At 43.8% G+C, this 26,405-nt stretch overlaps 1 protein-coding gene across 2 annotated transcripts in view; it reads left to right on the forward strand.

The window, feature by feature from the left end:
- Window positions 1-26,405, forward strand: part of RCOR1 (REST corepressor 1) — a 119,509-nt gene that overhangs the window by 75,044 nt on the left and 18,060 nt on the right. Inside the window, exons 3-4 of one of the 2 annotated variants that reach the window (XM_039251195.1) lie at window positions 633-716; window positions 25,195-25,247. In XM_039251195.1, coding sequence (XP_039107126.1) covers window positions 633-716; window positions 25,195-25,247 — 137 coding nt within the window. The remainder of the gene's footprint in view (window positions 1-632; window positions 717-25,194; window positions 25,248-26,405) is intronic. The other variant, XM_039251196.1, reaches the window with a different exon arrangement.

A 26,405-nucleotide genomic window follows, 5' to 3' on the forward strand; every position in this document is an offset into this window, starting at 1 on the left:
TGCCTCTGGTGAATCCAGTTACACATGTCAGCTCAGCACCTGGCACTTCTAAACCTTTGGCCTTCTCTTTTGTATCACAGATTTTTTAGAACTTGAATGCACTTAAGTTTGCTTTCAGATTAAGTATTTTTAATGCTTATTTTTTAATAAAGTAGTTAAAAGAATCTTTGGATTCCTGTTGTCAAGTCACTAAAAGTTACTCTGGCAGAGAAGGATAAGGGCACTCCCAGCTCACGCGAAGAACACGGATGCCCCGTGTCTGACAACAGAGCGTCCTAGGAGGCAGTGCTCTGACCCCTGGGCGGGAGCCATTCAGTCCTGACCCTGCCTCCTTCTACGAAATGACTTGTTGAGTTTCCTCACCCAGCAGATGAGAATAGTAAAGCTGTTTGTTAAATCAGTAAAAGACTCAGAAGTCGATCTGTTTGGGCAGACCTCAGAGCCAGCCTCACCCTGCGACGGTAGCGACGGTAGCGACGGTAGGGGTGCGGGCTCCCTTGGGGCAGCTTTCAGAAAGGGTGGGTGATGCCATGATGCTCTGAGGACTAAAGATCAGAATGGTGCTGCTGTTAATCCTTGCTTGTTGTGTCTTTTAAATTACAATAAGAATTTTCTTTTTTATTTCCACCAAGCCAAACTAGCAAGACGCAGTCAAGAACGAGACAATCTTGGCATGCTGGTCTGGTCACCTAATCAGAATCTATCAGAAGCAAAACGTAAGTTTTAGAACACTTTTATTTTTCACCTCCTTTAATGCAAGGTTGTTTTTCTGTTTTTTGTTGTTGTTGTTGTTTTTAAATGTTTATTTTTGAGAAAGCACAAGCCGGGAAGATGCAGAGAAAGTGCAACAGAGGATCCGAAGCGGGCTTTGCACCAACCCCAGTGAGTCCGCTGTGGGGCCCAAGCTCATGGAACCGTGAAATCATGACCTGAGCTGAAGTCGGATGCTCAGTTGAGACTGAGCCACCCAGGGGTCCCTGGAAGTGTGCATTTCTTTGCTGTGGCCTGTCATCAGGACTTAAAACTTCTTTTTTTTCCCCTTAATGTTTATTTATTTTGAGAGAGCGAGAGAAAGAGAGTGCAAAAAGGGGAGAGGCGATTGAGAGAGAGAGAAATGGTGAGAGAGAATCCCAAGCAGGCTCCACATGTCAGCACAGAGCCCGATGTGGGGCTCAATCTCATGAACTGGGAGATCATGACCTGAGTCAAAATCAAGAAATTAGGAGTTGGACGCTTAACAGACTGAGCCACCCAGGCGCCCCAGGGCTTAAAATTCTTAACCAGTGGTTTCATTTTCCCAAAATCTGTACAAGCTAATCCTGGAGTAACTAGGAGGAAAGGCTCAGAATGGAAAGGAAAGTCTAACTTTCCCTCATCTGGGAATTTACAGACCCATACATTTCTGATTGGAGGTTAACAAAGGGCAAAACATAGGTTATCGGAAATGGGCTTTATACTGCAGGATTCCAGCTTACCTGGAAGAACTTGTGAATTGACTCTCTTATTTTATGAGTTTAAAGTTGTATTGGGATGAATACACTGAGCTGCTTTGTATTTTATTGGGGGGGGGGTAGAGTCCTACAGCTATTAGTACTATTAGTTGTATATTCAAAGTTTGCTTTTTCAGCTTTTCTGTTACCTCTGCTCAAACGATACCAGCAAAACCAAATTTGTTTCAGATACATTACCATAAGTCTTTGGCAGTTTCAGAGTTTTTCTTTTCTTTAAAAAAAAAAATATATATATATATTTTTTTTAATGTTTATTTGTTTTTGAGAGAGCAAGGGAGAGTGTGAGCTGGGGAGAGGCAGAGGGGAGACGGGGACAGAGGATCTGAAGCGGGCTCTGTGCTGACAGCAGAAAGCCTGACGTGGGGCTTAAAGTCATGAACCGAACTGTGACATCATGACCTGAGTCGAAGTTGGACGCTCAACTGACTGAGCTACCCAGGTGCCCCCAAAGTTTTAATTTTCTTCATAAGTTAAGAGTAAAGAAAAATGAATCCCCTTTTGGGAGATTGTTCAATGGGAGTTCATAGGTGGAATTTATGGGGATTTGTAAACTTGGAAATCACATGCAGAATTTTTTGTTAATCTGTTTATTTTTCTGGAGAAAACGGACATTGAATTTTCAAAGGGGTCTTTGACAAGAATCAGTTAAGAATCTGGGCTCTAAAATAGGGTTGGGCTTGGAAAGTCACCAGTGCTAAATGTTATCAGGAAACTGTTAAAATTGTGAGTAAAGACTCAAATTCTTAGGCTTTGATCAGGATTTCCCAGAGTGTGTTTTTTAGTGTTGACAGGTTTCCACTGCTAACTAAGCGTGAGATTTGATACATATTAAATATTCTCTTCTTGTGTATTAAGTATATGTGTCAGCATATTTGGGGTGCAAAGAGCTCATATGGTAAATAAACATGTTTAATTTTGACCAAGAAGGACCCCCCCCGCTCTTTTTTAACCCTCCATGGAACATGGGAAGTTCAAGTACTCTTAATGGTGAATTTAGTAGTAATAAAATAATCTCAGTCTGATCTGATTTTAAGGGTATCTTAATTTTGCCTCTATCAGGCTGCTGCTTAATGAGTTTATAATGAAGAGCAGAATAGCAGAGTTTATAATGAAGAACAGAATAGCAGAAGGAAGTATATTGACATTTCTGATGTCTTTGCTGTGCTAGGGAAGACATTTTAAGTATTTCCTGTTTGTTTATTTCCCCTTTGAACCCTTGCATTAACTTAAAAAGTTAGTTCCATTTTTGAACATGTTCTTTTTAACAGAAAGCTGAAAATCTGCATCCCTGTAATTTTGTAAAGCTTTGCTTTCTGGAAGCTAAAGAAGTCTGCTTCCAGATGAGTCTTTTAGATGTTCCGGCCATCCCACCTCCTTTATGGTCCTAGTCCAAGTTAAGCCTGCCTCGCTGCTTCAGGCTTTTCCTAGATGGTGGGATTTTTGGGTGTCTCCATCTCTTGCACTCCTGGATGTTCCAGCTGGTCACAGCGTCCATCTGAGATGGCGGTGCCAGAACTCAGTATCCAGAATCACGAACATTTGTTGAGTCTCTGTGCCAAGCACTGCTCTTAATGCATTCATGCCGTACAGTAACTCAAGAGGAACTTTTTATCCCCATTTTACAGTTGGCATTCCACAAGTCAGAGGGGTTTGTAAAACTAACACAGTAAGAGGTCAGGCATTCTCCAGGTCTGCTGGGGTCATGAATGTGGTTCATGCTCTGAGTGCATCTCTCAGGGAGACCTCGTTCAGTCTCGGTGTTCTGTGTTTTGGCCACTGGCCTTTTGTTACCACAGTTCACCATTGATCAGTGCCTTTTACTCTTGTATTACCTGTTGACATCTGTGGAGCCAGGATTTAATTTTTATATTCTCTCATTTTTCCTAGACCTAGAAGAAAAGATCAGATTATGAAGAGTTAGTAGATTTTTATTCTTGTTTTTAAATTTTTTAATGCTTATTTACTTTTGAGAGAGAGACAGACAGAGACAAAATGTGGGTGGGAAAGGGGCAGAGAGAGAGGGAGACACAGAATGCAAAGCAGGCTCCAAGCTCTAAGCTGTCAGCACAGAGCCCGATGCAGGGCTCAAACTCACAAACCATGAGATCTTGACCTGAGCCAAAGTTGGATGCATAACCGACTGAGCCACCCAGGTGCTCCGAAGTTAGTAGATATTTTTAAACAACAGTATTGCCTAAAATTTGCCGTTTTAATGTAAGCCTTGAAAACGTTAGACTTTTAAAACCAGTATACACGTAACATTCACGTATTGTTGAAAGTTCAGAAGACACAGAAACTTATAAAGAAGGAACTGTTCACACATTATTCCATTACCCAGAGATAAGTGTTGTTAAACGCTTTGGGATTTTTTCCGGTCCTCTCTGTTTCCTCTTCTGTCATATAAGGGAGATGATGGTGTTTCTCCACATGTGGGTGTGTATGTGTCTGTATGTGTTGTTTTCCTGAATATTGACCCGAGCATTTCCTGCACTGTTAAATAACCATGTGCTGTTCTGTCAACACATGGATCTGGAAGCGTATCTAACCTTCTACTGAAAGTGTATGCCGTTTGGGATTTGTTGGCTGTTGTAAAAGAAAGCTGTAGTGAAAAATTGAATCCTTGAGCTTTGTCCTCTTTCGTTTTTCGCTGTTGTGTTTCTAGTATTTTCTTAAGATACAGCTCTAGGAATGGAGTGTGGGTTAATGGGAACTTGCCTAACTGCTCAAGGGTGAGGATGTGAACATGACATGGCACCTTGATGTGAGTTAGGTTCCTCTTAGTAGGCTCCCATTTGTGGAGCTTTGGGAATCATCTCGTTCTTGGCTAGTCATCTAATCATAGGTCTTAAAATGTGATTGTAGTGTGATTGCAGACAGGTATTCATGATTTTTTTCCCTTTGCACACCTATCATTTCCCACGGAACTCCCTTCCCCACAGGATATTGGCAAAGTAGAAGTCTTTTCTACTTTCCTTTCTTCTTTATTTTCAAAGGATGTCAGAGCCTTGGTTGTCCCAACATTGAATGTGACTCTGTGTAGATAGGAGGTTTGGAATGCATGTAGATATATAGCAGGTGTCCCTCGTGTGTGGATGTTTGTAGATCCCTGGTTTTTCTCGTGTTTTATTTCTTCTCAAGTGGCTGTTGAGATAGAGCTCTGCCTCTTAGGGTTACTGCAAGTTTACAAAATTATTTTGGTTATTAAAATAAATGCTGTTGTAAAAATTTCACACAATACAGAATGTAAAATGTAGACACTTTACCCCTCTCATAGTCACTGTGTAACATATATGCTTTTCCTAATATGTTTATGCATATTAATAGATACATAGATTTTTTTTTTTTATCACATAGTATGAGCTGTTCAGCAGTTTGTTCTTGACAGTGTATCTGGGACTCTGTTCTATCTCAGTATATTTACAATTGCCTTGTGTTTAAATAACAAGTACGGATATCCTACGATTTGGTCTTCTTAAAAAACTGAAGTATAGTCGATACACAGTGTTCTATTAGTTTTCAGGTGGACAACATGGCGATTCGACAGCCCCGTATGCTATGCTGTGGTCACCACAAGTGTGGCCGCCACCTGTCCCTGCGCGGCGGCCTTAGAGTACCTCCGTCTTCCTCACACTGTCCCTTTAATTCCTGTGACTTCCTCATTCCATAAGTGGATGTTTGTAGTATTTCAGTTCTTCTTTCTTTTTAAAACTTACTTTTTTAAGTTTTTATTTTAACCACATAGCCCTCATCACCGCAAGTGTACTCCTTAACCCCCATCACCAGTCTCACCCGGGCTCCCACTCCTGCCCTCTGGGGACCATCATTTTGTTCTCTAGGGTAAAGAGTCTGTTTCTTGGTTTTTAAACTTTTTTAAAAAGCGGTAGGGAATGTTCTTATATTAGGATAAATCCCTAGAAGTAGGGTTCCTAGGCCAAGGGGCAAATACATTATTTCTTGTTATTTCTTTCAATTCTTTTCATTTTCAAAGATAGATGTAATGTTTAGAGCAGTTTTAGGTTCACAGCCAAATTGATCAGAAAGTACAGAGATTTGGGGCACCTGGGTGGCTTACTTAAGCATCTGACTCTTGATCTTGGGTCAAGTCATGATCTCATGGTTCGTGGGTTTGAGCCCCGCATCGGGCCCTGCGCTGACCACCCACAGCTCACTTGGGATTCTCCCTCTCCCTCGGTCTCTGCCCCTCCCCCATGTGTATTCTCATTTTCTCATTCTCTCTCAAAATAAACAAACTTTAAAAAAAGAAGAAAGTACAGAGATTTCCCATACACTTCTGCCCCTGCAGTGCACACCCCCACACCCCCTACCAGAGCGGTAGGTGCACTTGTAATCAGTGAACCTGCGCTGATACATCGTCCCCCAAAGAGCATAGCTTACGTTAGGATTCACTCTTGTCTTGTGTGTTCATAGCTTCGGCACATGTATCATGACACATGTTCACTATTGTAATATCTTTTCCCTGCCCTAAAAATTCTCTGTGCTCTGCCCATGCGCCCTCTCTAGTCCTGTAACTCTTGGCAACTATTGACTTTTTACTGTCTCCATAACTCTGCCTCTCTTTGGAATGTCAGGGACTTGGGATCCTATAATATGTAGCCTTTTCAGATTGGCTGTTTTGACTTAGTAGTAATATACATTTGAGGTTCTTCCCTGTCCTCCTGCTGGCTTGAAGCCCATCTTCGTAGCGCCGCACAGCACTTCCTCATCCGGAGGCCCGCAGTGTGTTTACCCCTTCCCCTGCTGAAGGTCGTCTTGGGGGCGTCCAAGTTTGGGCAGTTCTGAAGGAAGCTGCTGTAAACACGAGCGTGCAGGCCTTGGTGTGGACATAAGTTTTCAGCTCCTTCGGGTAGAACCAAGGAGGAGGGTCGTTGAATTGTTTGTAAAAGTATATGTAATTTGGGGGCACCTGGGAGGCTCAGTCAGTTAAGCAGCAGACTTCGGCTCAGGTCATAATCTCCTGGTTCCTGGGTTCGGGCCCTGCATTGGGCTCTGTGCTCAGAATCTTGGGCTGGTTCGAATTCTTTGTCTTCCTGTCTCTCTGCCTGGGTGGCTCAGTCGGTTGAGAGTGACTTGGGCTCAGGTCATGATTTCATGGTCCTTGGTTTTGAGCCCCGTGTCGTGCTCTGTGCTGACAGCTCGGAGCCTGGAGCTACTTCAGATTTTGTGTCTCCTTCTCTCTGCCCCTCCCCTCCTTGTGCTCTGTCTCTCTCCCTCTCTCAAGAATGAATAAACATTAAAAAAAGTAAATTAAAAATATTTAAAAATATATTTAATTTTGTAAATTAATTTTGTAAATTTTGTTCACTGCCGGCAGTGAACGACAATTCCTCTGCTCCACGTCCTTGTAAGTATTTGGTGCCGTCTGTGTGGATTTAGCCGCTCTAAATAAGTGTACAGTTTATTTCCTTTTTTAAAAAACTTTTTTTTTTTAATGTTTTATTTATTTCTGAGAGAGAGAGAGAGACAGCTTGAGCAGGGGAGGGTCAGAGAGAGAGGGAGACTCAGAATCTGAAGCAGCTTCAGGCTCTGAGCTGTCAGCACAGAGCCCGACGCGGGGCTTGAACCCACAAACTGTGAGATCATGACCTGAGCTGAAGTCGGATGCTTAACCGACTGTGCCACTCAGGCACCCCCAGTTTATTTTCTTTTAAACTAAACAATAGATATGTACAAGATAAAATATTTTACATTCTGGGTGTCTGTTAGTACTGACACGCTTTGTTTTTTTAACGGTCCTGTAATACAGGTGTTTCATAGTTAAACATTTCTAAGCAGTGCTGTAGTGAACATCTTGGAAGTGGGATTGGTAGGTCAGATGGTATGTACATTTTAAATTTATAGATTTTTCCACGTTATATGAGTGTTCCTATTTTCCAAAACGTCCCAAGTACTGGGTATATTAATTTTTTCTTTCTTTCTTTTTAATGTACTTACTTAGAAAAAGAGTATGCAAGCAGGGGAGGGGCAGAGAGAGAGAATCCTGAGCAGACTTTTTGTTGGAAGAATGGGGCTCAAACTCATGAACCTTGGGATCATAACCTGAGCCAAAATCAAGAACCAGACATTTAACCAACTGAGCCATGCAGGTGTCCCTTAATTTTTTCTTTAAAAATTTTGTTTTAATTATAAATTTTCTTTTAGTGTTTAGTATTTTTGAGAGAGAGAGAGAGAGAGACAGACAGATCGTGAGTGGGGGAGAGGAGAGAGAGAGGGCGACAGAATCTGAATCTGAGCTGTCAGCCCATAGCCAGATGCGGGGCTAGAACTCACAAACCGCCAGATCATGACCTGGGACGAAGTTAGATGCTTAAGTGACTGAGCCACCCAGGGGCCCCTTAATAATTATTTTTAATTGTAGTAAAATACACATGATGTGAAATTTACCACTTTAACCATTTCTTTACTTCCAAGTAATTTGATTATGAAATCGTAACAAGCAAATGAAATACGTTGGTTTATATTTACATCTTAACCATTTTTAAGGGTACAGTGGTATTAAGTGCGTTCACACTGTTGTGTACCCAGCCTCCAGAGCTCTTTTCATCTTGCAGAACTAAAACTCTGTACTCATTAAAAATGCAGGTCTAGGGGCGCCTGGGTGGCTTAGTCGGTTAAGGGTCCGACTTTCGCTTAGGTCATGATCTCGCGGTTCGTGGGTTCGAGCCCTGCGTCAGGCTCTGCTGACTGCCAGCTCAGGGCCTGGAGCCTGTTTCAGTCTGTGACTCCCTCTCTCTCTGACCCTCCCCTGCTCACGCTGTCTCTCTCTCTCTCTCCTAGAAAAAAAAAAAAAAATGTAGGTCTACATTTTCCCCTCCCCCAGCACCTGGCAACCACCGTTCTACTTTCTGACGCAATGAATCCGACTCCTCTGGGCACTTGGTATGCTGGGATTGTACTGTTGTGGTGACCAGCTTATTTTGCTCAGCATGATGTCCTCAGGTGTCCTCCACATTGTGGCATGTGGTACAGTTTCCTTCATTTTTATGACTGAGTGATACTCCATGGTAAGGAACGAGCACATTTGTCTCCCGGTGACTGTTGATGGACACTTGGGTTGTTTTCACATTTTGGCTATTGTGTAAGTATTGCGCGCTAACCGATTGCGCCACTGGAGCTCCACATTTTGGCTATTGTGACTGTGACTGCTACCGCTGCGAACATGGGTGTGCAAATCTCTCTTCAAGACCCTGCCTTCACTTCTTTTGGGTGTATACTTGGAAGTGGGATTGCTGGATTTGGTGATTCTATTTTTTAATTATTTTTTAATATTTTGAGGAACTGCCACCCTGTTTTCCACAGAGGCTGCTATCATTTTACATTCCCAGCAACAGTGCGTGGGGTCCCGTATCTCTACATCCTTGTCAAAGTTGTCATTTTCTGTTAGTTTTTTTAATAGTAGCTATCCTAATGGGTGTGAGGTGAGATCTCGTTGTCTGGGAATATTAATTGTTTTTTAAACTCTGCTGAACTGATAGAAAAGGATTTCATTAATTATTACTAAGGTTGAGCATCATTGTATTTTGACCTTTTTAAAAAAATGTTTATTTTGAGAGAGAGTGTGCACGTGAGTCAGGGAGGGGCAGAGAGGGAGGGAGAGAGAATCCGAAGTAGGCTCCACACTGTCAGCTCAGAGCCCAACACAGGACTTGATCTTACAAACTGTGGTATCATGACCTGAACCAAGATCAAGAGTCAGACACCTAACTGCCTGAGCTACCCAGACACCTCTGTATTTTGACCTTTTAATTCTTCTGTAAATAGTGTCAAGCCTTATCTTATTTTTGGTTTGATTTTTTTTTTTAAAAAGAATTACATGTAGTTAAATTGATTAATCTTATTTGTGTCTGCTCGTATACTGTCGTGCTGAAAAAAGTCTCCCCCCCCCCCATATCCCCGCCTTTCTTCTGCTCTCCCTCCTCCCGCCTCCTTCCTCCTTCCTCGTTACATCATTCTTCTATCTGGAATTATTTAAATCTTTCTCAGATCTTTGATTACATTAAACTCATATGGAGATGGAGATCATAGGTATGGGGGGGCGGTCCGGGGGGGCCTTTAACAGGCCTTTAAATAACTCTTGATTTTGTTTCATTGATTTATCTATTGTTTCCTGACTTGTACCATTTTTATTCTTTTTAGTGTTCTGGTTTATATATTTTTCTAGGTGAAGTTTAGGTTCATAGTTTCAAATTCTCTCCAAAAGTATCTTGATTGGGGTTATGTTGAGTTTGAGTTTATTTAGTGAGAATTGGTTTCATTCACATTTTTATTGAGCGCTTTGTGTGCTCAGTAGCATGTAGCAGGAGTTAGGGATTCAGGAAGCTTATGTTCTAGTGGAGAAAGAAGGAAAAATGAACATGGAAACAGGTAATTAAATGTATTTCCTCAAGTCCAGCTCTTCTTTTTTGGATGCAAAAACTTGAGGTCCAGAGAAGTGAATGCGTAAGGAGCCACAGCTAATTTGTAGCCAAGTTCAGGCTAGATCTCTGGTCTCTAGGTGGCATTTATTACGCATGTGCCTTCCCATGCTGCCTCACTTAGTAAACTGTGGCCGCGCTCTTGAAGTGTTACTGCTACCACACCGGTTGCTTTGGACTGTGTCTTCAGCGAGAGCTATAGCCTTCGGGGTGCGCCTAGAAAATGTGCCTTGTCCACACACATGCTATATAGAGGAAGGATAAGCAATTCCCAGTAGCACAGACGAGAACCGCGAGGATTAAGTAGAATTATAGTAAATGATTCTGGAAAATTACTTGATGAAACATGGCATGAGATTTAAGGGACAGAGGAGCAAATGAAGGTTGAAAAGTGGTAGAATCTGGAGGTTGGCAGATGGTGAGTGAAACGGAAAAATGTTCACTAATTGGAGATGAGGACAGTGGAGTCTCATTTTAGCATCCAGCAGCTCCTATGGGCTGTTAGCGTTCGGAGGCCCCTCAAGGGACCCAGCAGAAAGCGCTACACTTTTCCTGGCTAGGAACCGGGGAAGCATTGGCAACAGTTGACATTCTGGGTAGAATGTCGAGTGTTAAGAGTTGGCTGTGGGACGAGATGCACAAGTGTACTGCAGACCGGGGAAAGGGCGCATCTGCACCTGCTTCTCCGGGCACGAGGTGCTTTGTTTTGGAGACCTGCCTGGCTGTGGCATGTGTGGTCCTTGGGGAGGTGAGAAGCCTTGAGACTGTACGCCAAGCCTCTGGACAGCCTTGTGGTTTAGCGAAGAGCTAGGGCTGGAGACAGTGCTGATTCCGGGCAAGAGAAGATGATGCCCTCAGTAGGCTGCTGCTGTTAGAGGCTTGATCCAAATGTGGGAAGTCAGGGGCGCCTGGGGGGCTCAGCTGGCTGAGTATCTGGCTTTGGCTCAGGTCATGATCTCACAGTTTGTGGGTTGGAGCCCCACGTTGGGCCCTGCGCTGACAGCTCGGAGCCTGGAGCCTGTTTTGGATTCTGTGTCTCCCTCTCTACCCCTCGCCTGCTCGTGCTCTGTATCCCTCTCCTTCTCTCAAAAAATAAACATTAAATAAAAAAGAAATGTGGGAAGTCTAACTGGCAGTCGTCAGGAGTGTTTGAACTTGCTCAAAGGAGATGGAGATCATGGGAATGTGGGGTTTGGGGGGCGGCCCCGGGGGCCCTTAACGGGACTTTACGTAAGCAGCGTGCTGTCGCACCGAGGCCCGCCTGCGCTGCTCCACCAGCGAGTCCACACGTTTGTGAAGACACCTACGAGCCACGTGGTCTCTGTGGTAGGCCATCGTCTGTCTCCCTGTTGGTTCTGCCCCCGGCCCCCACCGTGACGTGCACGGATGCCCCTCCTGCTCCCATCTGTGGGCGTCCACCCTCTCCCCCCGCCCCTTGTTTCAGGCTGCCCTCCCCTGGTGTGCGCCCTGCATGCCCACCTTCCTTGCCCCAACCTAAGGGCTTTAGGGCAGGCTTCTCTCGGGGAGGCTGCCACCCTGGGTGCAGTATAGGGTTCTCTTTATATTCCCCTCTGGCCCCCACCCTCACATGTAGACCCAGCTGGGCCTGGACTTGGTGTGGCAGAGCCACCGAAAGTTAGTCAAATCAAGTGGACATGTTAGTAACAAGAAATTTCAAAACTTTTTTTTTTTTAATTTTTTAATTTATTTCTGAGAGAGAGAGAGAGAGAGAGAGAGAGAGCGTGAGCAGGGGAGGGGCAGAGAGAGAGGGAGACACAGAATCTGAAGTGGCTCCAGGCTCTGAGCTGGCAGCACAGAGCCCGACGTGGGGCTCAAACCCATGAATCGTGAGATCATGACCTGAGCTGAAGTCGGATGCTGAACCAACTGAGCTCCCCAGGCGCCCCAAAACGTTTTTGTTTTTGTTTTTACTGGACAGTCTTGTTTTCTTTGAAACGTGTAGTTAGGCCAGATCTTATTCCCAGTCCGGTTCACTTTATTGTTTTAATTTAAAACAACAAGTTTACCGAAGTCAAATGTAATGCAAAGCTGTGGCCTGAGGAAGCACAGCTCTGAAGGCAGTTTCAGGAGAGGGGCTGGTTAGGAGCAGGACAATCGGAGGGCACTTTTTGTTGTTTGACTCTCCGTATGGCAGGGCTTGGCTCTAGAAGGTGAATCCGAGCCAGAGGACAAGTCAGCGTGCACCTGTGCCCACTGTGCCGCCTCCTGAGGAAGCAGATTTCCCAGGCTCTGCTGCACTCGCCTTGGGGGTAGAAATTTGCAGGGTAATGCTGGCTGTTGGGAATCAGGAAAACAGATGGTCCCGCTCATTTACGCATCGTGTACTTTATAGGTTATATGTAATCAGTGCTTTTGCAGTTATTTAAGTGTTTGATTGCATTTTGTTTTTATTTTATAAAAATGAGAAACGGGTACTAAGCACAGATCCCCATGTTAAAATTGACATAGATGGGAATCATTAGCTAACTCCAGAGACCGTCAAGCTGGGTGATTATTTTTGAAGCTGGCTGACTATTGACTATAAAGAAAAAAAAATTAACACATACAACATGCTAGACATATAGAATTTAAAGATGTGTCAAAAAGCAAAATCAAATTAGAGATTTTTAAATTTCTTTTTAATGTTTATTTTTGAGAGAGAGACAGACATAGAGACAGAGCAGGAGTGGGGGAGGGCAGAGAGAGAGAGGGAGACACAGACTGAAGGAGGTTCAGGCTGTCGGCACACAGGCTCCGAGCTGTCAGCACAGAGCCTGATGCGGGGCCCAAACCCATGAACCGTGAGATCGTGACCTGAGTCCAAGTCAGGCACTTAACCTACTGAGCCCCCAGGTGCCCAAATGAGAGATCGTAAAACAAGCTCTAGCTTTCTTGGAGTAACCTTCCTTGGACCTGCAGCAACACAAGTGCTTGTCTAGGGCGCTTGACTTCAGTCCACGTCGTCAAGATTATATTGTGTGTGACAGTTTCATACGTATACAGTACATTTTTAAACTTTCAAGTAAATACGTAACACACATCAAGAATCTGTTCAGAACATTCCAGTGGCTTTCCAGCTCACTGTGGTGTCAGAGGACCGGACAGTGGGCCACAAGGCCCTACACAGTCTGACTCCACTTTCGAGCCTTTTCTGTTCCTTTGTCTGGAATACGCTTTTCCCGAACGTCCTCAGGGCGCTCTTCCTCAGTTCCTCCTCCTCACGGCTTGTGCGTCCACTAGCAGAGAGGCTTTCCTTGACCGCACTCTGAAATGAGAGTTCCCCGGCCTTAACCTTGCTCCATTTCCCTCATTGTATTTATTTGTCCTCTGACGTAGCATTTCTTCTGTTGTCTGTCCACTGAAAACTGACGAGGAGCGTGGTGTGTTTGCTCCGGTCTCCGGCATCCTCTTGGCACGTGGAGGGAGAACGATAAATACTCGCCAGTGAATGAGGAAATGATGGGGCTGTGGACTCTCTTCTGTATGAAGATTTGCAAATACAGGCTTTTCAGCTGTTTTTTTCCTGCATCTTGTTCATCTAGAATCCTCCAGCATCTTCGTTGCCACCACCTAATGACCATTTGTTTACATGTTTGAGAGTTGTGTCTGTGCTACACTGGGGGGCGCCAGAAGGGACAGCCTGGCAAGTCCTCGTGCAAGTGTGGCTCACAGTGTGATGGGGGCGTGCCCTGATAAGTTATAAGGTCGTTCACAGGAGGGAAAAGTGTGCCTAACATTCTTACCTGCAGGTTCATTGACTGGAATGTGTGTAGTGGTAGGATCAGCCACTACTGGCCTTCGTTTTCAGCTTTTTAGAAATAAATGGCTTTCAAAGTAATAATTGAAGAAGAAAACAAAACGGGAGGCATCACCATCCCAGACTTGAGCCTCTACTACAGAGCTGTCATCATCAAGACGGTATGGTATTGGCACAAAAACAGACACATAGACCAATGGAATAGAATAGAGAACTCAGAACTGGACCCACAAACGTATGGCCAACTAATCTTTGACAAAGCAGGAAAGAATATCCAATGGAAAAAAGACAGCCTCTTTAACAGATGGTGCTGGGAGAACTGGACAGCAACATGCAGAAGAATGAAATTAGGTCATTTTCTTTTTTTTTTTTTTAATTTTTTTAAATTTTTTTCTAGGAGAGAGAGAGAGAGAGAGAGAGACAGCGTGAGCAGGGGAGGGTCAGAGAGAGAGGGAGATACAGACTCTGAAACAGGCTCCAGGCTCTGAGCTGGCAGTCAGCACAGAGCCCGACGCGGGGCTCGAACCCACGAACCGCGAGATCATGACCTAAGCGAAAGTCGGACGCTTAACCGACTAAGCCACCCAGGCGCCCCCGAAACTAGATCAGAAGACATGAACAGACACTTCTCCAAAGAGGACATCCAGATGGCCAACAGATACATGAAACGATGCTCAGCATCCCTCCTCATCAGGGAAATACAAATCAAAACCACACTGAGATACCACCTCACGCCGGTCAGAGTGGCTAAAATGAGCAAATCAGGAGACCCTAGATGCTGGCGAGGATGTGGAGAAACGGGCACTCTCCTACGCTGTTGGTGGGAATGTAAACTGGCGCAGCCCCTCTGGAAAACAGTGTGGAGATTCCTCAAAAAATTAACAATAGAACTCCCCTACAACTCAGCAATAGCACTGCTAGGAATTTACCCAAGGGATACGGGAGTGCTGATGCACAGGGGCACATGTACCCCAATGTTCATAGCAGCACTCTCCACAATAGCCAAGACATGGGAAGAACCTATGTGTCCATCAGCAACGGACGAATGGATCAAGAAGATGTGGTATATTTATACAATGGAATACTACATGGTAATGAGAAAGAATGAAATCTGGCCACATGTAGCAGCATGGATGGAACTAGAGGGTGTTATGCTGAGCGAAATAAGTCAGGCAGAGAAGGACAAATACCATATGTTTGCACATACAGGAGGATTAGGAGGAAACTAACAGAGGACCATGGGGGAGAAGAAGGGGAAAAATAGTTGGGGAGAGGGAGGGAGGCAAACCACGAGAGATTCTTGAATGCTGAGAACAAACTGAGGGCTGAGGGGGGGAGGGCGGGGAATGGGGAGGGGGGGAAGGGGGGATGGGCATGGGGGAGGGCACTTGTGGGAATGAGCACTGGGTGTTATATGTAAACCAACTTGACAATAAACTAAGGAAAAAAAAATAAATGGCTTTCAGAGAGCTTGATAATTGCCATGTTTTTTAGTGTATGAAAATTATCTTTATCATTTTTATTCTTATTTAAGTATTTAGAGTTAGGTAAAATGATCAGAACTTACTAGAAAAGACAGAGCTGGATTTACAGACGATAGTCGAAGCCTACAGTTAAATTTCAAAGGTTACTCTACCCTTTCATCATATCGGTGTGTCTTACCATCATCCTTTTCCACTTAAAGAATTTCATCTTGCTATAGTTTATCCTTTCTGTTCACAGTGGTCATTTGCTGCTGCTTCTTTATTATTACAACGATTACTGCTGGGAACTTTCTTCGACTTATTAGTTCTTGATATCCATTCAAAATGTAGATATTCATGGGGCGCCTGGGTGGCTTAGTCGGTTAAGCGGCGACTTTCGCTTAGGTCATGATCTCGCGGTTCGTGGGTTCGAGCCCCGCGTCGGGCTCTGTGCTGACTGCCGGCTCAGAGCCTGGAGCCTGTTTCAGTCTGTGACTCCCTCTCTCTCTGACCCTCCCCTGCTAATGCTGTCTCTCTCTCTCTCCCCCCTAGAAAAAAAAAAAAAAACATTAAAAAAAAATGTAGATATTCAACCCTGAGATCAGTGCCAAAGTATTTTCCAAAGTGGTCAAACTGGTTCATACTGCTGCCAATAAAATGCAAAATTTATTTGCTTCATGTCCTTGCCAATAATTGCTGCTGTTGGACTTCTGCATCTCAGACCATCCAGTGAGTTGAACACTGTTCTCATACCAAGGAATTTTGCTATTTTTGTTAGGTGTGATAGTGGTATTGTGGTTCTGTTAAACCTTGGGACTCCTGTCTGGCTCAGTTGGAAGAGCATGTGACTTGATCTCTCAGGGTTGTGAGTTCGAATCCCATGTTGGGTATAGAGATTACTTAAATAAGACTTTAAAAAAATGCATGTTGTATATATGTGGGGATGAGATAACTGAGATTTACTTAAATTCTTGAAGACAATGTAAAGCACGTTTTGGGGTCAACTGGCCAGATTGGAATATAGACACAGATTGTTGCTTAAATGTTGGATGTACTGCTCTGTGGTTATGTAAGAGAATACACCTACTCTTCCAAGATACAGGCCGGGGATTTAAGAGCATGGAGGCATAAGTATGACACTCTCCAGTGGTTCAGAAAAGGCATTACATATGTACACACAAGCTTGTTTTTATTATTAAAAATAACCTATAATTCCTTTACCTCATCACATGGGTATAACCAGTGTTAAAACTTGGTTTTCATGTCCTTTTTTAATGCTTCTGTGTGCTCTGATTTTAAGCCTAAATAGGTCATATTGTAAATAATAGTTTTTCAACTTTAATTTTCCTGTAATTAAACATTAAACTGAGTTTTGATCCCTGAATAATATCCCGTCAAATAGCTCAATGTATTTCACCATGTACCCATTCTTGAATGTTCCTATATTTTCAGTTTTTCCCTACTATAAATAACAAATGAGTAAGCAGGAATTGATAATGTCCTTTTCCAGTAGAAAAGAAAGACTTCCTTGATTCTGCAGATCAAGTTTCCCAGTTAAATGCGTTCAGAGTTCTTTTTCTCTGACACTGATGACAATTGGAGTTAATTATTTGTGTAGTGATTTCTCAGGCATCCAGACCGAGCTCCATGAAGGCCGGTTGTTTTCATCCTGACTGTGTGAGCAGCACTGGGCACATAGTCGACCTGAAGATTCATTGAATCAGTGGAGAAGGGTTAAATACAAAATACAGAAATTAAATATAAAAATACTACCTTTCTGCCACCTGCTTTGAAAGCTCCTGTTTCTTTACTGATCGAACCGCCCCCTCCCCCCACCCCAAAGATTCAGGCTGTGGAAGTGGAAGTGGTGGGACATACAGCTCTGGCGGAAAATCCTGCCCACTCCCAACAAGCACGCCATCCTCCCCTAGCCCCGTTCTCCAGCACTGTGCGGTGTGACCTCCGTTTCCAGAGTTCAGGAAGCCAGGGCCCACCAAGTGGAAGTGACCTTGCATCAGGTCGTGTTCCTGCGCACTTCCCAGAACCCAGCCCTCCTCTGTGTTTGCGCTGGCCGGTTCTTTTCTGTGTCCTTGTACACGATGGGCCACACTGAGGGGGGGACCACGTTAGACGTAGGCCCCTGTAACTCAGGGCTTATAGATCCACTGTAAGGAGTCACTAGGATTTGCAGGCTTGGAAACCCTTCTTCTGACCACCTCTGCCTTTCCTTGCTGGTAACTCCTCTGCAGAAGGTGGGCCTGAACTCGCTCATTCAGCAGAGAACCTTTGTATGGTCACTGAAAGGAAATTTATTTGCATGATTGAAATTCACAACTCCCGTATTCACTGACCTCCTTTTATACAGTAATAATATGAAAAAGCACATTTCTTCCTATGTCTGTGATCCTGATATTCTCTGATCTTTTTAATACCAAAACCTAAAGATTTTATGCTGGTTGAAGTGCTTTTTATCACATTAAAATGAAGAATGTTAACTAAACTCATGTTCTCTACATGAATATAATGCTCTAGTTCACCAGTTCTCAAAATCGTTGGGGCATTGTTAAAGCAAACCAGAACATCTAGAGTGTAGTCAGTTCTTCCCTTGATCAGGTGTGTTCATTTCCTCAGAATTCACCACCGTATATGTGTGCCTTTTCTCTATGCCCATCATGCGTTATAAAAACTACCTATACATCCATGCACGTGTGTATGTACACATGTACACACATACATGGAAACACATGTATGTGTATGAAGGCGGGTGGAGCACAGGGTCAGTATTTCAGAGAAGTTTCTTGGCTGTTGCTCATGGATCAGGACCAGGAACCACTGCACTGGAGGACATGGGCCTCTCCTGGGGTTCAGGGACTGGGTTTCCCTCGATAACCTGATTTCTGTGGCTGTAGAGTACAGTCTGCCTCCAATTCAATTCCACACGTGTTGATGAAGGAGTTCATTTTAGTGATACGTCACATTTGAATATTTAGCTCCTCTCCTGCTTTGTAAAAGATTCGGACAGGATTTCTTCTCTTACTCTTGTCCAGTAGATGAGGAAATGGGTTTTAGCCTGTAAGCTCCTAACGGAAATTAAGGACAGAGGGCTCTTTCCACTGTCACCGCTACGAACTTAATGAGTGAACTTGTAATGTCCCTTCTGTCTGGGAATGCTGCCTTTACTGAAGACAGATGCAGACCTCGTTTTGAGCATTGTTACTTCTGCTCACACCATACAAAGGAAAACACCTATGAGAGAAATAATTTTGAGTACACAGGTGCCTTCTTGGGGACATGGTCCTCATGCAGGTTGACTTTATGCAAGAGACACAAAGGGATAGTGGGTCGCTGTGCTGATTTAATCTTCACCTTAGGCTTTGGGCATTTTTAAGGGAAAGGTGGTTATTGTCACAGTTAACAACTAAGCATCATTCTAGTGATGATCAGTTTTGAAAACACAAGAGATCGTATCTGTGTGGTTCTGGAAGGCACAGGAATATATGAGAGCTGGAATAAAGGTGGAGATATGTACTTGCCTTTTCCTATTGGAAGTTTTTGTTTGTTTTTGTTTTTTATTTTTAGAGAGAGCGCGTGCGCAAGGCAGGGAGAAAGTCTGAGGGAGAGAGGGAGAATCTTTTTTTTTTTTTTTTTTTTTTTACAAATAGTTTATTGTCAGGTTGGTTTCCAGATAACACCTAGTGCTCACCCTCCTCCATGCCCGTCACCCCCCTCCCCCCACACACCCTTCAGTCCTCAGTTTGTTCTCAGCATTCAAGAGTCTCTCATGGTTTGCCAGAGAGGGAGAGTCTTAAGTCAGCTCCATGCTCAGCATGAGTTGGACACCTAGCTTGAACCCATGACCCTGAGGCCATGACCTGTGCCGAAACCCAGAGTTGGATGCTCAACCAGCTCAACCCAGAGTTGGATCCAATAAGTGGCCCTTATTGAATAAGTTTTTTTAATGCAGCACACAAAACATTTAAATTTAACATGAAAAAAAATTTTTAAACTACTCATAAAGTGTTATCCCTGGAACTACTTTTAAGATCATAATAGTCAATCCACCGAACTTCCGATGAGGAAGGCATAGAACTTCTCTACAGTCATACAAGCTGGTACTGGTTGGAGGGGGATGGAGACGTACAGATCAGGTAGCAATAGATGCCAGATGCTGGATTTAGTAAGTGTGGTTTGGTTTATTTTTGAGAGATGATGGGGGGGGGGGGCAGACAAAGGGACAGAGGATCTGAAGTGGGCTCTGAGCTGACAGCAGAGAGCCCCATGTGGGGTTGGAACCCACCAACCGTGAGATCATGACCTGAATGAAGTTGGATGTTCAACAAGCTGAGCCACCCCAGCGCCCCGGTATTTATATTTCTTTTTTCCACTTGATCAGATTGTCCTGAGACTGAGTTGGACTTTGTAGTATTTACTGGAGTGTGTGTGTGGGGGGGTGATTTTTCTGTAAAGTGGGATTTTTAACAAAACTACAAAACAACATCTTCATAAAAAAAAGAAAGTACATTTTTGACTAGGAAGGACTGGTTCATTGTTTTACGTTGGCTTGCCTTGTTTCTTGTGCGCCCTCCCCTGCCCAGGGGGATCATTGGGATGTTAGCTGTAGTACTGTCTTTGCCCACCAGGTGGCATAATTGCTTTACTTGAATGACTTCAGCTCTTTTTGATTCTCAGTGAGTTACAGTGATAACTCATTTCTTACTTTCTTAATAAAAGGAGATGACACGGTATGAAGAAAATTTTGGCATGCTCAATTTGAGTTATGGGAGAGAAATTGGTGCCACGTTTCCTTTGTGGTGAGAATGCTACTGCAAATGTCAGGATAATAAAAATTTTTTAAAACTGTATTTAAGGTTATAGTTTTGTCCTCAACCTGCCTTATGGTGTCAGGCTCTTGCTCTGAATAGAATATGCAAGATCACAAGGTGTCCTGAGTCTGCAGTGTCTAGAGGAGGGAGTGGGGTGGGGAGGGCTCAGGTTACCGTGGCAACTTTCATCCGCATTCTTCCCTTTCCTGCAGCTGAGTTTGAGACTGTCACTAACGGTACTAAGGACATTTCATTCATCGGATTGAAACATGAATATAGAAACAAGTGAGACCTCCCACGAGGCAGCATTTGCCTGTTACCCTCACTTCCTTCATCAACCGCCGCTTCATTTTCTTAACTCCATGCAAGCGGCATGGACTGTGTGGGCTCGCCTGGCTCAGTTCTCTGTGCCCTTTGCTTAGGAGGTGGGATAGCCCGAGAGGGTTAATATTTATTACAGGTGCTGTGGTCACGTACTGTGTGTGTGGATGGAAGTCCTAGCTCTGCTGTTTCCCAGCTGTGTGACCTTGGCCACATTGCTTCTCTGAGCTTTAGTTTCTTTCTTTAGGAATGGGACTGATCATGGAAATACTGGAGAGGATTACAGAGAATCCTCATAAAGAAGTTTAGAACAGTGGCTGACACATAGTAAATTCGCAGATAGTAACTACTGTTACTAATCAGTATAGCTATTGAACTTTTAGGAAGCTTATCTTGATATAACATCATGATCATTATTATTTACTGAGTATTTTGGATCTCATGCCAGTCTGCATCTATACTGTTGTTCTCTGTATTTCTGTTCTCTCTACTTGTGTTGTTTCAAGCTACTTCAGGAAATCAGTCCATTTTTCTTCCGTGTTTTGGCCTGCTCCCTAGTACAGTGTTCTGCACATAGTAAGGGTAGTTCAAGAAATGTTTGAGAAGGCTTTAGGAATTTTGTAAATTTTTCTGATGAATCTCACACACAGTCCGCCTTTAAGTGATGTTACCCCAAAACAGAACTCCTTTACCTGGGCCTTCTATGATGCTGAGTTCTTGTCAGAAAAGCCAGTGGTTTGTACAGCCTGTGTTCTTCTTAGAGAATCGAAGTGACACGTGTCTTTATCCATTATAACTTAAGATAGACGGTTCTCCTTGGTTGTTTCCTTAGGAATAGTCAAGGTTTAAAAAATACTGTGTTATACAAAGATAGAGTGGTTTTTAAAGGAGAGCACACCAAGTGACTGATTTTTCTGCTTAGAAGGTCCGGTCACCTGCTTGCACCCAGGCGCCTGCCTGGTCCTGCCCCCGTGCTGGGGCGGGGGGGGGCGCTGGCGCGCCTGACGACCGGACCCTTGCCTGCGTCCTGGCATTTTCTTAAGCCATGTGGACTTGCAGCAGCGGCTTAATCGCAGCGTACTTAGTGCCCCCGCCTGCAGGGCTCCTCACGCCCAGATTGGGGTGGCCTCTGGTTAACCTTTAATTTTTTAGAGATGAAATCAAGATTACTGCTGCCAGAGATGAGAAAGTACTGGAAAGGTCCCCAAGGAGCCTCGGGTTCGCTATTTTAGAGCTTTGGTCTCAGGCAGCTTGTATTGCTCTTGCCTCCCTTCCTGACACGTCCCTTACCCACCAGCTAACGTACGTGGTCACCCGGTCCTCCTTCGTTTTTGTGAAGGCGTTTGGGAGTGGGTCTTACTGGCTTAGGTTGAAAGCTTATTTTTGCTTAAGGAAAGCACGTGGGAGGTTTTGAAAATGCACGCTTCCCACCTTCGTCATGCCCTGCCGGCAGCTCCCGGCACGCTGTGTAAAGGGGCAGGGCAGGTGGTAGAGAAGGTACTGGAGGCCGTAGAAGCCGTGGCCGGTCACCCTTGTCCCCCGGCCGGGAAGGGGGCAGGAGGCAGGAGCTGAGGACTCTGCACGCGCAGCAGCGAGGCGGTGAGGGACACGGCTGGCGGCGGCAGCCTGCGTGCACACAGCCCTGTGCTGGATGAAGTCCGGTCTTCCACGTTCCGGGAGGGCTGCCTGCTCTGCGTAGTCTGCAGTTAGGCGATGGCGCGGCGTTGCTGGCGAGAGCTACTTCCCGGGAAGGTCAGGAAAGTTGCTGAAGGTAACACGGTGGAGCCCTGTGCTCGGCCACCACCGCCTGTGAGCTGCTTTTGTCCAGAGCCGGAGCCAAGATGGGACCTCCCACACCTGACCCGCGCTGCCTTTTCACTTGGTGGAAAAGAACCTTTTTCTTCTGTGACATCGTGCACGTGACAGCGCTCCCAGCATTCATTTAACAAATTGTTTATCTGATCTTCGTTGGATGCTGGGGACAGTGACGGGAATGAAAATTGTATTTTTGCTGGTGGGCGTCAGATGGTAATTCTTTGGCAAGTTGCAAGGCTCCCCACATATTAACTTGCTTTGTCCTGCCTTCAGGTCACCTGGTAGAGATACAGGTGACTTCCCCTAAGTGGCTCTGATAAAGTGCTTTCTTCCTTTGCTTTAGATTTGAGTCCTCAGGGTAGTCTACAAGAAAATCGAAAAGAGGAGTGATTTTAAAGGTTACTTATTAAGAACACCTTGCTGTTTACAGCTCGGAAAGTGTTCTGCCCAAACTTGGCTATAATGCTCGGAATCCACTTTTAGTCCATTTTACTGTTCCTGTCACCAGCTAATAATTTTCCTGTTAAAAAGCAAAGCAGGTGAAAATAGCGTAGCATCCAAAGAATGCTTCGTTTTCCTTGTAATTAAAAAATTTTTTTAATGTTTTATTTATTTCTGAGAGAGAGAGAGGGAGAAAGGGGCAGCGTGAGCAGGGGAGGGTCAGAGAGAGAGGGAGACACAGAATCGGAAGCAGGCTCCAGGCTCTGAGCTGTCAGCACAGAGCCCGACATGGGGCTTGAACCCACAAACCACGAGATCATGACCTGAGCTGAAGTCGGACGCTTAGCCGTCTGAGCCATCCAGGCGCCCCTCCTTGTAATTTTTAAACTAAATCCGGTTGGAGACATGGGGACAGGCTTACTGGCCCTGTTACTGATGCAGCAGAAAGGACTCCTGAACAGAGAACGGTGGGCAGGGCGGGTTCCTGGGGCAGTGCACTGTGGGGCCTGCCCCCTGCCCGGCTCAGACATGGGTGCGCGGGTTTGCTCGCAGATCACATGACTGAGTGGTGGCTGTGCACACATCAAGTGTTCCTCACTCGGCGAAGGTAAATGGCCGTGTCTGGACATTTGTACGCTTGTGGAGTTGAGATTGTACAGCAGAAGTTTGAGGTTCATTTGCAAGATATCTATGAGAAGAAACCACCCTCCCAGCAGACCCTCCCCAGGGTTGACCCTCAGTTCACTGTAGATTGCTTTCCCCTCTGCCCGTACACACGTCTCTTTACTTAGTTTTATCATCCAACCTGCAGTTTTTCCGCCGAGGTCCCCGTGTGAGCCACGTGGCCTCACCGTTCATCAATATTGTACGTAAAGCTTAGGGCATTTTTCTCTTACGTGGCATAACCCAGCCTATTGTGAAATAAATCAGCAAGGGACACACTTTGGAATAATTCCTCCCCATTTTTAAGATCACCCATTCCAACTTTTGTGACAGACCAGGGTCATTTAGTTTGTCGTTTGCTGACTCTTGGGTAAATAGGAATTTTACTACAGTTGAACCTTGAACAACGTGGGGTGCCAACACCCTGTGTAGTAAAAAGTTCACATGCAGGTTTTGACTCCCCAGAAACATAACTACTGATGGCCTGCTGACGACATAAAGAGCCAGTGAACACACATTACACGTTGTGCGTTAATGTGACGCACACTGTTTTCTTCCAGTAATGGAAGCCAGAGAAAAGACAGTGCTGTTGAGAAAATACTTTGACAGCACTGGACTGTAAAAGATCCTTGTGAAAGTGGACCCATGTAGTTCAAACTTGAGGTCAAGGGTCTGGTGTATATATTCTGAGTGAAGCAACTGTCTGTTGTATGTACTTTCAGTATGAAAAAAGGAAATAGAAAACTAGTGCCTTGGTATTGAAACGAATACTGAGTTGTACTGTATGTAGTCACAGTTGGAGTGACCTTGACTTTTTCTTCTTCAGTGGAAAAGCTTTTCCTCTACTGTTAGAATACCTGTTAATAAAAGAGTTTGAATTCTTCTTCAGAGAGTTGATTTCTTTTTTGTAAATTGGTTGTCCGTTGTGCCACCATTAGGTAAGACGGTTGTGGTGGAATTGAATAGCGTCCTGAGCCCGGGAGGCTCTGACTTTTCCTCGGCTGCTTCCTTAACTCCCTGGGTAATAACAGTGGGCAAGGGAGTCACTCAGAGCCTGGTTTTCTCAACTCTTAAATTTGGTCATTGCACCTGGAGAGTGAGCCTGGCGGGTGGGGAGAGGGAGAGGTGGCTGAACCAGAGGGACTTATGTTTGTTTCAGACGGTTCTGTGCTATTGGGTTTTTTTTTCCCCCAAGCTTGTGTTATTTTTGTAATTTACAAAATTTATAAAAATGAAAAACTTATATAAGCATGTAATGAAGTGTTATTGATTAGTAGTCTCTCTCTCTCTCTCTCTTTTTTTTTCCTGGAAGAAAAGCTGGAAGATGTAGAAAGGAAGTAACTTTGGGATGGCAGCTTCCCCTCAGTACCAGAGCCAGTCAGTTTTCCTTGGTGCTACCTTAGTGCTTGAAGACCTGGCACTTGTCACCTTGATTTGGAAGTTGAAAGCAAATAGCAGGCATTGATTCGTGTAACTCATGTTGTAGATTTTTTTAACGTGAAGATAAGTTGTTTGTTTTTCAACTTCAGTTGAGACTAAAAACAAACCCCAATTTAATATTTCTTTTTATTTCTTTTGATTATCTTTCAGAGTACCCCTGTGATATTTGTTTATCATAGAAAATTTAATAAGTAAAACCACGTTAAAAAAAAGAATCATGATCTCTCCCATCCATAGACAAGTACTGTTAATATTATAGTATATTTTTAACCATTCCTTTTGGGATTTATATATGTAAGACCCAGAGTGGGATCCTGTTATATGGTTCTGTCTTCTTACTGTCTGTTCTTTATTTTTTTTCTCCTGTATGGCAGGCCTGAAGTGTGTGTGTGTGTGTGTGTGTGTGTGTATACACATATGTATTTATATATACAGTTTATATATATATATATATATAAAATTGTAGTGCTCATATCCTGTGATTCCCTATCCTTCAGTCTGTTTACTTTCTCTTGTCTTGTTTTTCAGTAGATGAATACATCGCCATTGCTAAAGAGAAGCATGGGTACAACATGGAGCAGGTAACAACATGGTGTCCTTTGTTGTTAAAATGGGTTTGTTTGTTTTTATTTATTTATTTTTTAATAGCTGACCTGTTAAATTGTGTTCTGTGTGTTAAGTGACCGTGCAGTTTTTTAGTGGTCACTTGCAAATTAAACAAGGCTCTGGTCCCCCTTTTACTGCTTGAGATGAATTAGAGAGCCCTTTTATTTGAAAGCCATCTGTGTGTTTCTGCAGCTTTGTAGTAGTTAGGGTTCAGTACTTCCCTGTTTGAATATGTGGTTTGTCATTTGTGTGTTTGTGTGATGGGTTTTTTCCTGACTTCGTGTGACATGTCACACTCAGACCCACAGTGTTCTCTTTTCATATTAACTGTTGTGAATCACTTGCAAGTTGTAATATTTGTTGAAAAGTTTTCTTTTAAAAATTGCTTGGAACCTATTAATGAGAAAACTAGGAGATTAATTTTTCCCCAGAAGTAGGATGATAATCTTATTTCAGCCTTATTTCTAATTCCTATTTTATTAATAAGCATATTAATTTGGATTAGTGCTTTCCTTGGCATTGATCTAGATTTTACAGACTGTTACTAGCATTTATCCTCATGATTGGGGGAAATACTAAGTTACATTGTATAGAATTGGACTCTTTGTTTTAGCCTTGGCCTTACTTTCAATTATTCCAGCTTGGTAGAATTGGTTAGAAAGGCCAATTATAATGAGACAGTTCCAGAATCTTTAAAAGCATGAGATTTATCCTTTTTCTTTTTCCAAATCTTACTCATGAATTTCACCAAGTTGCTCGGAACATCACCAGTTTTTAAAAAGATTTTATTTTATTTATTTATTTTAGAAGTTTATTTATCTTGAGAGAGAGAGAGAGAGAGAGCATGAGCAGGGGAGAGGCAGAGAGAGAGGGAGAGAGAGTCCCAAGCAGCCTCTGCTCTGTTGGCGCAGAAACCCAGAATCAGATGCTTAACGGATTGAGCCACTGAGAAGCCTGTACAGATTTTATTTTTAAGTATCTCTACAGTCATCATGGGGCTCTAACTCATGACCTTGAGATCCAAGAGTCACATACTCTACCAACTGAGCCAGCCATCCACCCTGAAGATCACCAGTTTTTTTTTTATCTTTTTTTTTTAATTTCTTTTTTAATGTTTTTTTTTTTTTTTTTTT

Source organism: Hyaena hyaena, unplaced genomic scaffold (genome assembly GCF_003009895.1).
Source record: "Hyaena hyaena isolate Hyena2069 unplaced genomic scaffold, ASM300989v1 scaffold_386, whole genome shotgun sequence".
Lineage (NCBI taxonomy): Eukaryota > Metazoa > Chordata > Mammalia > Carnivora > Hyaenidae > Hyaena > Hyaena hyaena.